This window comes from Venturia canescens, chromosome 5 (genome assembly GCF_019457755.1).
Source record: "Venturia canescens isolate UGA chromosome 5, ASM1945775v1, whole genome shotgun sequence".
Taxonomy (NCBI): Eukaryota; Metazoa; Arthropoda; class Insecta; order Hymenoptera; family Ichneumonidae; genus Venturia; species Venturia canescens.
The window spans coordinates 17,170,371-17,184,282 of NC_057425.1; the positions used below are offsets into that span (position 1 = coordinate 17,170,371).

General features: G+C 34.8%; 1 protein-coding gene across 1 annotated transcript; it reads right to left on the reverse strand.

Moving 5' to 3' along the window:
* Positions 1-5,490: 5,490 nt before the first annotated feature.
* On the reverse strand, positions 5,491-6,957 carry LOC122411000 (putative mediator of RNA polymerase II transcription subunit 26). Its single transcript, XM_043419510.1, has one exon. The coding sequence runs from the start codon at positions 6,955-6,957 to the stop codon at positions 5,491-5,493; it is 1,467 nt and encodes a 488-aa protein (XP_043275445.1).
* Positions 6,958-13,912: the final 6,955 nt, after the last annotated feature.

Below are 13,912 nucleotides of genomic sequence, written 5' to 3' on the forward strand. Positions count from 1 at the left end.
TCAGCAACTATCAAGCTGTGGATAATTAGACCTCAGCGGCCACGTACAAACTTTGGAAATATATTTCATTGAGGGCACGTTTTGGATGAAATGAAATCTCTAGATTCAGAATGCAAAAGCGACATTTAAAGTGGGCAAATCTGTTGGATTTTTCGTGTCTTGAATTTGATCTATCTTTCATTTGAATTTTGAAGAAAAGGGATAAATAAAATCTGTTCTATTAAGGAAATCTTTACATCAGTTCTTTCTTGGTATGAAGACTTGGAAAAAATTGCCAAAGGCGAAGGACAGACAGGTGACGAAATATTTTCAGTACAATTCTGACGAAAAATAGATCTTTTGTCGCGGAAACCAACGTTATAAGCCGAAAATCATATTACAGCCCACGAAACGCATTTTTTCACTCTCTTGGGTTCCTATTACACAAAACATATTAGAAGATAAGGGGGAAAATCACCAACGTGGAAGAACAAACCAATGCCGAAATATTTCCAGTACAATTTTGACGAAAAATAGGTCTTTTTTCGTGGAAACCAACGTTATAAGCCGAAAATCATATCTCGGCCCCCAACCCGTTTTCTACTATTCTCTTGGGTTCCCAATAAGCATAGCATATTAGAGTAGAAAAAAAAATAGCCCAACTCCATGGACAGACCTGTGACGGAATATTTTCTGTACAATGTTGACGAGAAATTTGTTGTTTTTCGTGGAAACCAACGTTATAGGCCGAAAATCATATCTCGGCCCGCAACACACTTTTCTCCATGCTCTTGAGTTCTAAATAGATGAAACATATTAGAGTACAAGGAGAAAAATCGCCAAAGTCCAAAGACAGACCTGTGACGAAATATTTCCAGTACAATTTTAACGAAAAATAGATCTTATTTCGTGGAAACCAATGTTATAAGCCGAAAATCATATTATTGCCCACAACACGCATTTCTTCATGCTCTTGGATTCCCAATAGACAAAACATATTAGAAGACAAGGAGAAAAATCACCCAAGTCCAAGACCAAACCAGTGCCGAAATATTTTCAGTACAATTTTGAAGAAAAATTGGTCTTTTATGGTGGAAACCAACTTTATAATCCGAACATCATACCTAGGAAAAATAAGATTGGGTACAGTGCATTAATGGTCCCTTATTTGCTGATAATTTCATGAAAAAGATTATCCCATAAAAAATTTTCGTATGAGAATGGAATCTATAAAAATGTACTAAGCAAATAATTCATAGAAATTTATACTAAAATCCTATAACCGTCATAACATAAATGAGGAACTTTTGAGAAAAAAGGCGTGATATCAAACCATAAACTTCCCCTAGGGAAAAAAAGGTTGGGACAAGTACATTGATGGTCTCTTGTTTCTGGATGACATAGAAAAAAGATATAGAACCAGGAAAAAAATTCTATAAAAATAATAAACGAAAAATTGAAAAGTTCAAAAAAATTCAACAAAAATAAAAAACAATCGAAAAAATTCTGTAAAGAAAAATAAAAAAGTTTCAAAAAAATTCATAAATATTGAAGACATTGAAAAATGTACTATCCAAGTTACATGTAGTATAAAAATGTATGATATCAATTGGGGGCCAAGTTTTTATTGATGATTTGGAATATTTATCCAACAAATTGGAAACTTTAATGAAATTCATGATAATTATTTTCACGAAAAAAGTTAATGAAAAAAAAGTCATAACGGAAGTTACGTACAGTACTAAAATGTATTATATCAATTCGAGGTCAAGTATTTATCAGTTATTCGAAATATAATCTCCGGCGATAAATGAGCGTTGAGAATCCTTGTCGGGCTCACAACGTTTTATCAAAATTACTGAAAAATTAATGGAAATAAAATCATTAAAAATTCACATGAAAGTCATTCGTTACTTCAACAAGGTACACACTTTAAAGAATCGATTCCCCTCCGACTTTCAGGATCCCCTGGTATTATTCACAACATTCAACTTCGATTGGATCGGTACAAATTATGTTCAAATGCGTCTTAAACGTACTTGTCCGGCCCATCACTTTTTATTCAAATTGCTCATTCGAAAACAAATCAGGGCTGTTCTATAATGACAAATATAATAAAATGGATAAAAATAAAAATAATATCTCCAAGTAATTTGAACTTGATTGTTCGCAAGTTCGTATAGCAATATCCACTTCTCATTTTCTTCAGTGAACACATACCATTCGGTTAGAACCAATGAAAATGAGAAATAATCAGGCGCATTACTAGAAATTTTCGAACCTACTCAGCCATGCAATGTTTTTTTTTCTATAGTCACGTACACATTTTGATAAATATCACTAGTCGAGTACGACACGTGGATTCCTGGAATTTGTAGAAAAATGATTTTGTTGTGAATTATGACTCCATATAATATAAATAGATTATCAACTTCATCTTTCATTTTCTTTTCATTTTGACAAGAGCGATTCGAAGGAAAATTATTTTCTCGGGAATTACTGTTCCTTAATATTAACACATGCATTAACTTCGTTTTTGATTTGTTTTCGAATGAGCAATTTGAATAAAAAGTGATGGGCCGGACAAGTACGTTTAAGACGTATTTGAACATAATTTGTACCGATCCAATCGAAGTTGAATGTTGTGAATAATACCAGGGGATCCTGAAAGTCGGAGGGGAATCGATTCTTTAAAGTGTGTACTTGTTGAAGTAACGAATGACTTTCATGTGAATTTTTAATGATTTTATTTCCATTAATTTTTCAGTAATTTTGATAAAACGTTGTGAGCCCGACAAGGATTCTCAACGCTCATTTGTCGCCGGAGATTATATTTCGAATAACTGATAAATACTTGACCTCGAATTGATATAATACATTTTAGTACTGTACGTAACTTCCGTTATGACTTTTTTTTCATTAACTTTTTTCGTGAAAATAATTATCATGAATTTCATTAAAGTTTCCAATTTGTTGGATAAATATTTCAAATTATCAATAAAAACTTGGCCTCCAATTGATATCATACATTTTTATACTACATGTAACTTGGATAGTACATTTTTCAATGTCTTCAATATTTATGAATTTTTTTGAAACTTTTTTATTTTTCTTTACAGAATTTTTTCGATTGTTTCTTATTTTTGTTGAATTTTTTTGAACTTTTCAATTTTTCGTTTATTATTTTTATAGAATTTTTTTCCTGGTTTCGATTTCCCGGACAAAACTCGAATTCTATATCGTAATCTTGGATGGCAAGAATCCATCTTGTTAATCTCTCATTTAACAGTTGACAATTTTTTAGGAAAGTAATGACTCGATGGTCAGTAATTACTTTAATTTTTGCTCCGAGCAAATACGTTCTGAATTTTTTTAAAGACCAAACAATCGCGAGCAATTCTTTCTCTGCGGTTGTATAGGCTAATTCGGGACCCTTAAGCGTACGGCTCGCAAACATTATTACCCCCAAATCACCGTTTTTATCTTTTTGGGCCCAGGTGCCCCCCAAAGCATAGCTACTTGCGTCCGTTTGCAAAATAAATTCCCTTTCTGGATCAGGATGCGTTAGAAGAACGTTATCGACAAATAAATCTTTAATTTTTTGAAAAGCGATTTTTTCTTCTTCCCCCCATCGCCATTTTGTCTCTTTTTTCAGCAATTTTAAAAGTGGAATAGTTTCTTCGGCATGTTTTTTCGTGAATTTAGTATAGTAATTAATTAACCCCAAGAAACCCCTTAACTGTTTTAGATTTCTGGGTGGCGGAAACTCATGAATTGCTTATATTTTTTCTGGTTGTGGCTTTATGCCCTTAGTTGTCAAAATGTGCCCTAGAAATTCTACCTCTTGCCTGAAAAATTTTGCCTTTTTCAATTTTATTGTCATTCCGTGTTGCTGTAATCTCTCTAAAAGCTCATCTAAGTGTGCCATGTGTTCATCGAAATTCGAGGAAATACACAAAAGGTCATCGACAAAATTTATTACGTGATCCCCTAGACCATGAAGTATTATATCAAGAGCTCGCAATAATGCGGCGGTACTTGTTTTTAGCCCAAATGGCGTTACTTTGAATTCGTAGACTTTTCCCCTGTATCTGAATGCCGTGTACTTCATCGAATCTGGATGGAGTGGGATCTGCCAAAAACTATTTGTTAAATCGAGAGTTGTCATTACTTTTGCCGAATGGCATTTCTGAAAAATTTCTTCCATGTTCGGAACTGATTCGTGGTCATTTGCCATCACCTGATTTAATTTTCGCGCGTCTAAACAAAGTCTAACAGTACCGTCTTTCTTTATAACGGGAATTATTGGGTTTATCCAGGGACTATTTGATCTCTGAATTATTCCGTAATCTAACAATTTTTCTATCTCCCTGTCTACTTTTTTCCTATGAATTAAAGGTACCTCATAAGCGTGTGCAACGATCGGCGTATCCGTCGTAATGTCTAATCGATGTTCGTAAACCGAAATTCTTCCTGTGGTTTTACGAAAAACTTCCTTCCTATTCCATATTATTCGTTTGTGAATTTCTTTTTCCTTTGCAGAAAGTTCAGTCTGTCCTACAATTTCATCTATTTCCTCAAAAGTTATCTCCTCACTGTTTGTATCGTCAAAAATCAAATTTTGTATTGGCTCAAATTTTTCTTCAATATTTTCTATTTTAAAATTCATCTTTTGCTCTGGCTCAGAAATGTTTTCTTCAATTTGGTAAAATGCCTCCATGAATTCATTGTCCTCTACATCTTCAATTTTATTCGAATTCTTCAAAAATTCCCCACTAACTTTATCTTCAATGTCTTCACTTTTTTCATCTCCTTCAAATTCTTCATTTTCAAAAATTATCTCAACTTCTTCTTCAAAAACTCCAACAACTTTTTCTTTTTCAATTGACCCTTTTGTGGGCACAACATCAACAACTTCGTTAGACTTAACTCGTAAAGACATCTCCTCCAAATTAATCAAACTTTTGAGCGGTTGCAAGGAATCTACTCCGAGCAAAACATCTCTAATCAAGCCAGGGATTATTAAAAATTTAATGTACGTTTTTACTTTTCCATTCTCTATTTTTGCCATAATTTGATTTTTGACTTTTGTCATTTTTCCCTTTATCGCTCCTTTTACCGTTACTCCCGTGACAGGTAAAAGTGGACAATTTTTCAAAATCTCTTTGTTCTCTAAATAAAATTTTTCTGAAATTGTGGTAACTCTCGAACCTGAATCTACTAACGCAGTAACTGTGATACCCTCTATCTTAGCATAAATTTCTGGACATTCTATAATCGGCACGGCTTCTTCACTTGTTTCTTCTTTCATTAAAAATTCTCTTGTGTCCGTAAAGATGGTATTGATGGCCATTTTAATTTCCTTAACTTCGTTTATTTCGCTTTTTTGTTGGAGGTCCTCCGATAAACCATCCTGCGAATTGTCTTTCTTGTCATCTTCTATCGTTGTACCTCGTTCGTTCATTTTTTTCTTTATTTGATCGGCAATTTTGTCGAGCACGGGTACAACGTTTATTCGTTTCTCGCCGCTGATGTTGAGGGTTGTGGTTCTTGGCGAACTTCGATTGCTTGTATCGGTTGAGGCTGTTCATCAATTTGTCGATGATCGTTTGGATTATTCGGCGGCCTGTATCCTCCATTGCTCTGATTTGGTCTCCAATTTGGATTCTGATTCTGGCGTCCATTGCCGTTTTGATAGTTTTGTCGCTGATTGTAATTTCCATTGTTGGGACGTTGGTAATTTTGTTGATAACTTCGATTCTGTTGATTGAAGTTGCCGTTATTTTGTCGTTGGTCGTAATTCTGATTAAAATTTCGGTTTTGTTGATTATTAAAGTTATTGTTCCAACCGTTATTAAATCCACCGTTGTTTGGTCGATTGTTTTGATTCCAATTCTGATTTCCACGGTTTTGGTAACCTCCTTGGTTATTCCAATTGTTTTGCTGTGGCATGCGGAACGGTCGCTGTTCGTTTTTGTTTTGATTCTGGTTTGGAGAGGATTGAGCAGCTTCCTTCTCTTTTTTCGAATTAATTGGTCCATGCCGATCCATTTTCCCCAGGAATTCAATTAATAGTTCGAGCGTCTTGAATCCCCGGCTGATAATTGTTGCTTGGATTTCGTCCGTGTAGTGTTGCGAGAGCGACGCGATTATATCCTCATCACTGGGAGGAGGGATGAGATCTTTTGCGGCTCCAAAAATGTGGATTGTATATTCCAATTTAGATATTTTACTGTCCTTATCCGAGTAGTGTCCAAACTCGAGGTCCTTTCTCACTTTTCTCTGCACATCCATACTCCAGAAGCGCTCCACGAATTTCTTCTCTACTTCATCAAAATCCTTGACACGATCCTCGATAAGAACCCACCATTCCTTTGCCGCTTTCTTCAGACATTGTCCCAATAAATATTTCATTTCAGTTATGGTGGGGTTGGTGAATTCACAATACCTCCGAAATTCTTTGATGAATTTCATTGGTCTCTTTTTCTCCGATCCATCATATGTGGGAGGTTTGATTTTGATTTTATTCGGATGCATTTCTAGTGGTAGCATCGTCCGAATCCGTTCTCTTCTTTCTTTTTCCGGCTCCTCTTCCGATTCGTCGTCAGAAACTTTTTTGTTCGGTTTCTGGACAATCCGCGTACTTTCCGTGTTTGGACTTTCAATTTTGTCCTTTTGTTCAAGGTTTTCGACCCTTTTTTTGATCGCGTTCACATCCAGTTGCATTTGCGCCATACTTACTTCGGTTACAGCCCTTCTTGACTCGTTGTCCTGTACGATTTTTGTCAAACCCGTTACATGTCGTTTAATCGGTTCGTATATTTGGTGAACCTCACTAGCGATTGTGGCTTGCATTGTCTTGAATTTTTCTGTGAATTCAGACTTCAAGTCAATGTTTGCCTGATTGTTTAGGGCGATCTCGTTTGCCATGCTCTGCACTTGAGCCTTCATCTCTTTCATCGCATCTATCAAACTCATTAATAATTCGTGATTTAATTCACTAAACTCTATTTTTCCCCTATTTCATCTGGGAGTGCCAAATTCCTCTAATTTAATATCCCCGGGATTCTCGTCAATTTTTTCTAACTGTAACCCAAAATTACCCCGAGATTCGTTAAAAATATCCCCCGCTCCTGGAGGAGGAATCGAGGTAGTTAAATCGACATTTTGAACACCTGCACCATCGTCCTCGGGATTCTGAAACCCGGAATCTCTCGCTGTTTCGTTTCTTTCGGTCTTTTCCGCCATTTTTGTACAACCGATAAGTTTCATTCAAAAAAAAAAAAAAATTTTTAAACCAAACGAACATCCACGTCTCCTTGCGATACCTGCCCCACGTCGGGCGCCAGTTATATATATAAACCATGTGTCAGTTTTCGATCATCGTATAAACAAACAGAGATTTGACATTATGGAATGCGTGTGGGATAAATAAAAAAAACTTTCGTCATCTAACGAAGTGCATAGTACTAAAACCTGTGGAATGCTAAACTAAACCGGTATAAAAGCAGTCGCGTAAATGTAGTCTGTGATCTGTGTGTGAAAAAGAATAAAATAAAAAAATACGCGGTGCATGTCGACGAAACTTTTTAAGATTTCATTAATTCGTTTGACTGAAAATAAGTTTATCATTTATATCATTTCTAAATAGGTTATATGATATCAATACATCGATACGCACATCCGAAACCACCTGAAACTTGTTTTTATACTGAACGTCATTTTGACAGGTGAGGTTATAATCCCCAAAGTGCTGTTGTGTGCAGACTCTAATTAATAAATGAAAATGGTTAGTGAAAAGTGGTTAATATTTATTTTGTTAAAACTTGTGGTATACTAAACCGGTATAAAAGCGGCCGCGTAAATGTAGACTATGATCTGTGTGTGCTAAAAAATACAAAAAATGCGCGATGCATATGTCAACGAAACTTTTCAAGATTTCATTATTTCGTTCGATTGGAAATAAGTGTCAACTGAGATAATCTTTCAATTAAACCAGAGTTCGCGGAATATTGTCCAGTGTAAATATATCATCAGTTGCGTGATAACATATCATATATAATAATGTAGGTCATATATACGAGTTCCCTTTGATAGCTGTGTGGTAACGAACCGGCCGGGGTTTGACGTTACGAAGTGCGGGACAAATGTAACAAACGTTCGCATAGTTAGTGAATAATATAAATAAGGCAAATCAGTTTATCAAAAATAGGTCTGGAAGTTGTAAGAAAAAATGTTCGTCAACCTATAACGTCAAATTTTCTTTTTGCGATTTGAAATATTATGGTTGATATTTAATAAAACAAGAACACACAGAACTGTTAGTATATATAATGTGAGAAACTCCAATCGAATAAATGTTTTCTAATTTTTTTCTTGTGTCATCATTATTTTTGAATATTCCCATATTTTGCTTCCTATTGAGTTTGGCTATGCTCTATCCGATCCTTGTTTTGACTCCATCGGTTTGCAGCGGATCGATACATATTATTAACTGGTTTCCTAATATGTGTCCTATGATTTTCTAATATTTCTTCATGCTGATTGTGGTAACGTAATTCAAGTGGTTTCCGACTATGATCATCAATCGCACATTTTGTATATCTGACACTATAAAAATACTTCAAAAAAGTAAAAAAAGAACGCCAAGTATTAAAAAACCGCCCCATTAGTTTCGAATATATTTTCAGTAAATGAAAAATTTCCTTTTAGTCCAGTCACCTTAGCATAAGTTCTATTCAAGAGACCTAGAGGTTAGCCAATTTTTTTATAGGTTGTTTGGACCTACAGGAATATAGCCCTGAGTTTTCGAACAAATCCGACTTGCACTTTTGCAATAAAAAATTATTGAAAAAAAAAATCGATTTTTTCGATTTGGTGCTCAGGGAACGCATCTGATCGAAAAACTTAACACATGAAAGTTGTTCGGCATAACGTCCTCTATGAAAAAGGTCTTATACAAAAATGCGCTATCATTGTTAATTAAGCAGTTAATTGCCAATAAAGACAAAAAATCACAACTTTGTTTTTGCTGCTACAATCGTTTGTTTGTAGAATAATCGGCTTGAAATTCATACACGATGTAGGGAATTCAATGCCCAAGAGAATGGTGGCAGATTTATTAACCTGTGAGATATAGTTTAGCAACAATTTGCGATCTTCGAAAAAACTTTGACATCTCATAGAATTTGGCGATGAAGGCCTACAGTGTAGAAAAAAATCGAGGAGCTTCGTGTCACCGTGCACAAACTTTTTGGAAAAAATAAATCGTTTTTGTTGATAATAAATAGTGTTTTTTGACGTTTTAAAAATTTTGCTTATAAAAAAATAGCAATTCTGGACAAAGTTACAAAGATATTCGGAGAAATCTTGGACCATTCGATGCGTTTTTGGAAAACGAACAATTTAAAAAAAAAAAAATTTTTATTTGAATGAAAAATGATGGGCCGGACAAGTACTTTTAACATGTATTTAAACATAATTTATACCATCGAATCGACGTCGAATGTTGTGAATAATACCAGGGGGTCCTGAAAGTCAGAAAAGAATCGGTTTTCTTAGAAGTCTCTACTGCCAAAGAGTAACAAATAACTTTACTTTTGATGTGATTTTTTTGGATAAGCCATTTTACCAAAAAGTCATGGGCATGAAGGTTCCGGTTTCCTTATAAGTTTCTGCTGTTGGAAAGTAACTTCTAACTTCACCGTTGCTTGGGCTGGAAGAGTATTCTCAACTCGCATTCAAACACAATTTTATATATTCTGATTTTTTATAAATCATGGAAATCAATGGTCGTAAGACTTTAAATCCAAGAAACAAAACGTTGTTAAATAAATGCAGAAGTTGCCGAGCACATCGCACTACGAACAAAAGAATTACAAAAGAAGAAAAATAGGACACAACAAATTACAACCACAAAGAATACAAAGACAAAACATTACAAAAACAAATTGCGACTAAAATAAATTAAGATCATAAAAATTTTAAATAAATTACCCACGGAAAAAAATTATATACCAAAAATTGAAACAAAAAAAATTTGGCCGTTGTACTTGGCGTTTTTTTTCTAGCTAATATTATCTAATTTACCTGTATCTTATACTCACAAATTCGAAAGTCGAGTAAAACGCCAAGTACAACGGCCAAATTTTTTTTGTTTCAATTTTTTGGTATATAATTTTTTTCCGTGGGTAATTTATTTAAAATTTTTATGATCTTAATTTATTTTAGTCGCAATTTGTTTTTGTAATGTTTTGTCTTTGTATTCTTTGTGGTTGTAATTTGTTGTGTCCTATTTTTCTTCTTTTGTAATTCTTTTGTTCGTAGTGCGATGTGCTCGGCAACTTCTGCATTTATTTAACAACGTTTTGTTTCTTGGATTTAAAGTCTTACGACCATTGATTTCCATGATTTTACAGATGACTTCCCAGAGGGCATAAATGTACTTGTCTCTAGTTTTTTTACAGCATTCGTGCTGTGTTGCAGGTTTATTTGACGACTTTTTGTGTACTCGAAATCTGAAATTTTATGGGATACATTGAAAAATTGAAATAATGATCATAAAATTGAAACATCTGATCACCCAATAAAGCAGTTTATATATTCACCTACACCCATCTCTCTCTCTATATATTTATTTTGACATGCTGAAGCCGAATTCCAAAATACCGTGAAAATAGGTGAAAATTGCGAAAAATGGTCGTTGAGCAAAATTTTGTTGACCTAAATCTAGAATGATTCTCGTGTTTTTCGAAAGTTCTGATAAACAAGGTTTCAGACAATATTTCGGATTTTTCGATTCTCACAAGTGACCCATGAATCTCATTGTCAGTATCCACTTATATATTTGAAGCCCCTGGCTCAAGGAATGTCTTGGTATGAATCAGTTGAGATTTCACACAATCTGGACAAGCGATGAGAATTTTTATTATGAGGTCCAAAAGCTTGGAATATTTCCATGAGGCACCCGAGACTTTGTAAAACCATGTTGACCAATTGATTTTGTTCTTCCGAACAGATGTACCAATATTGCGATCGTAGAAAATCACTCCGTATCGGTTTGAAGTTAAAAGTATTATTAGGAAATTGTGCACCCTTTCCACTGCAAAATCTATCGACGTCAAAAAATCGAATTGAAACTTGAATATTACTTCAGAAATCAATTGACTGTAGAATTTTAATTAAAATTGAACATGACGCTAAACGAGTTTATCAGTTGTGCAGTTTATATTCTGTTTTAGGATGTTTTATCAAAAGGTAATGATTAAAAATGATGAATACAACGTTTTTATCACTCCTTCTTTCGGATCAACAAAATGTTTGCCGGTTCGTTTGCCTGTTTTGCTTTTGAACCAGGCAAATTTCCGGGTCCCTTCCTATTATTGTACCGCGAAACAAGACTCTGCAAGACCGGAAACGAAAAAAAAACACGCATTAGTTTTGCTATGGCTGAATTTTCAAAAACCCAAGATTTCGCGGTGTCGAGAACGAAATGAACGGTGGTGTGAAAATAATATGTCAACTCGAGGAAAATACAAGAAATAATTCCCTGTCCGTCGAGTAAAGCTCGAATGACCGAGGAATGACCTTCCACAAGAAAAGCGAGTATAAAGTGTACGTAACAAGTTCTAATACTTTGGGAATCCATGAGCTTGGTTCGTTACGACAAAGTCTCCAAAACTTCTGTGTGAAATGAAAAATACCACCAAGCGGAACCATCTGACATTGCTCTGACTCGATAGCATACCATGAATAAATGACGAATGAGAAATAGTGAAGCTGCGACAAGCCTCTTCCACATTTATCAGCACTGGGGATCAAGGGACGCGGTAGCGGCTCGTATTGTTACAAGATTCTGCAATCGAAAACATGCAATTACTGTTTTACTTTGGAAAAACGTTTATCAGAAAATCTTTTAATCATAAATGACATTTCAAATGATTTGATTCCATCCAATAGTCGTAAGACTTTTAAAAGTTCTCTTTAAATTCAAGTCAATAATGAACATTTTTCTGCTTACTTGACAACCATAAACTACACGGCAGAACACACAGCACAGGCATTATTAACATTTTTTTATAGAAGTATCCAAAAGTCTGAGAATTTCAAAACCATTGTCACCAGCTTGTACGTATGCAATTACAATCGCAAGATCTCTATCATCATCTTCTTTTCAGACCACCAGAAATTTTTTCAATGCGTCGAGCCCTTGACTAGAATTAAACTTTCTTAGTGTTTTTCCATACAATGGGTTTGCTTCTTCGGTAGATATTTTTGTAGTCCTTGATCTTATTCGTCACTCCTATCTTGGGTTATTTTATTTATATTTTTCAATGGAATCTATCCAATTTTTGATAAAATAGCATAATGAAAATGATAATGATCATCTACAAATCTGATAATATTCAATTTTGGAGAGCTGATGAAAATTGTCGCCATGACAAAGATGCAGAGGCATGGATTTATTTATTTATTTAAATCTCCTTTAAAATGTAAAAGGATATTTAAAAACCAATTTCTCGTGAATTATTGAATAAAATGTTTTCCATATGATATAACAAATGAAACGAAAATGGAATGTGTAGGGAATTGAAATCTGAGTATATAATCAAACAAATATCGTAGACGAATATAAATTCTTCATTTGTTATTAAATAAAATGTTTTCCATGAGAATTGAATAAAGAATCAAAAATGTAATGTGTTAAATTGAATTATTGTAAAAATAGATATATTCAACAAATATACCCATCTATAATATTCAATTCAATTCTACACATTTCCGTTTGGATTCAATATTTATATCATACACAATACATTTTATTTGAAAATTTATTCCGAACTAGGGTGCATTCCGTGCGATTAAGCGTGTGAATAGTTTTCTTGTAGCGCTGCATCGCTACTTTTATTGCAACAGCGTCTTCAAGCCCACCAATCTTGAAGCAGTTCAATAAGAATAAACAGGAGTACAGGGGGATGGCTCCATAGTTTTCGATGTCCAGGTATATTTCTCAAGAGTTTTTGATGTCTAGGTATATTTCTCTACGGCTTTCGATGGCGAGGTCAACGGCTCCATAGTTTTCGATATTTAGGTCGCTGTAGTTTATGGGGTCGAGAACAATCTCTCAATGATTACCATGTTAACACTGTTATTGTCATTGTTTTTCGATGTTTGAGAGGACGTTTCCATGTTTCATTATCTTTTTCATCTCGTATCATGTTTCATTAGGTTCCAGTATCTAGATTGACAGTTTCATGTTTATCAGTGTCCGGTGATATTTATTCACGATATTCTGGGTTCTTGAAATCTCCCCTGTTATTGAAGACCATGGAGTCTTCGATCAGGATATCGATAACCATGATGAAATATATCCAGACATCGCAAACCATTGAGTCATCGACCTCGACATCGAAAGCTACGGGGAAAATACCTAGACATCAAAAACTGTGGAGCCGTCGACCTGGACATCGAAAACTATAGAGCTATCGACCCAAACTTTGAAAACCATGGATCCATCAACCTAGACATCGCAAACCGTAGAGAAACATAGCTAGACATGGAAAATTATGGAACTGTCGACCGGGATAGCGAAAACTATGGAGAACTATACCTGGACATGAAAAACCATGGAGAAATATGCCTAGGCATCGAAAAACATGGAGAAGTATACCTAGACATTAAAAACTATAGCGCCGACGACCTGGATAACGGAAACAGTGGAAAAAAATATACCTAGACATTGAAAACCATGAAGAAATATATCTGGACATCGAAAACTATGGAGGCGCCGACTTAAATCTCGAAAACCTTGCAGTCGTCGACCTAGATATCGAAAACTATGGAGCCGTCGATCTGGACATCAAAAACCATGGAACCGTCGACCTAGACATAAAAAACCATGGAGCCTTCGACCTAGACATCGAAAACCATAGAG

Bases quoted from the DNA above. Each gene is read 5' to 3' on its own strand.
- LOC122411000 (XM_043419510.1), bottom strand. From the start codon at position 6,957: ATGAGTTTGATAGATGCGATGAAAGAGATGAAGGCTCAAGTGCAGAGC.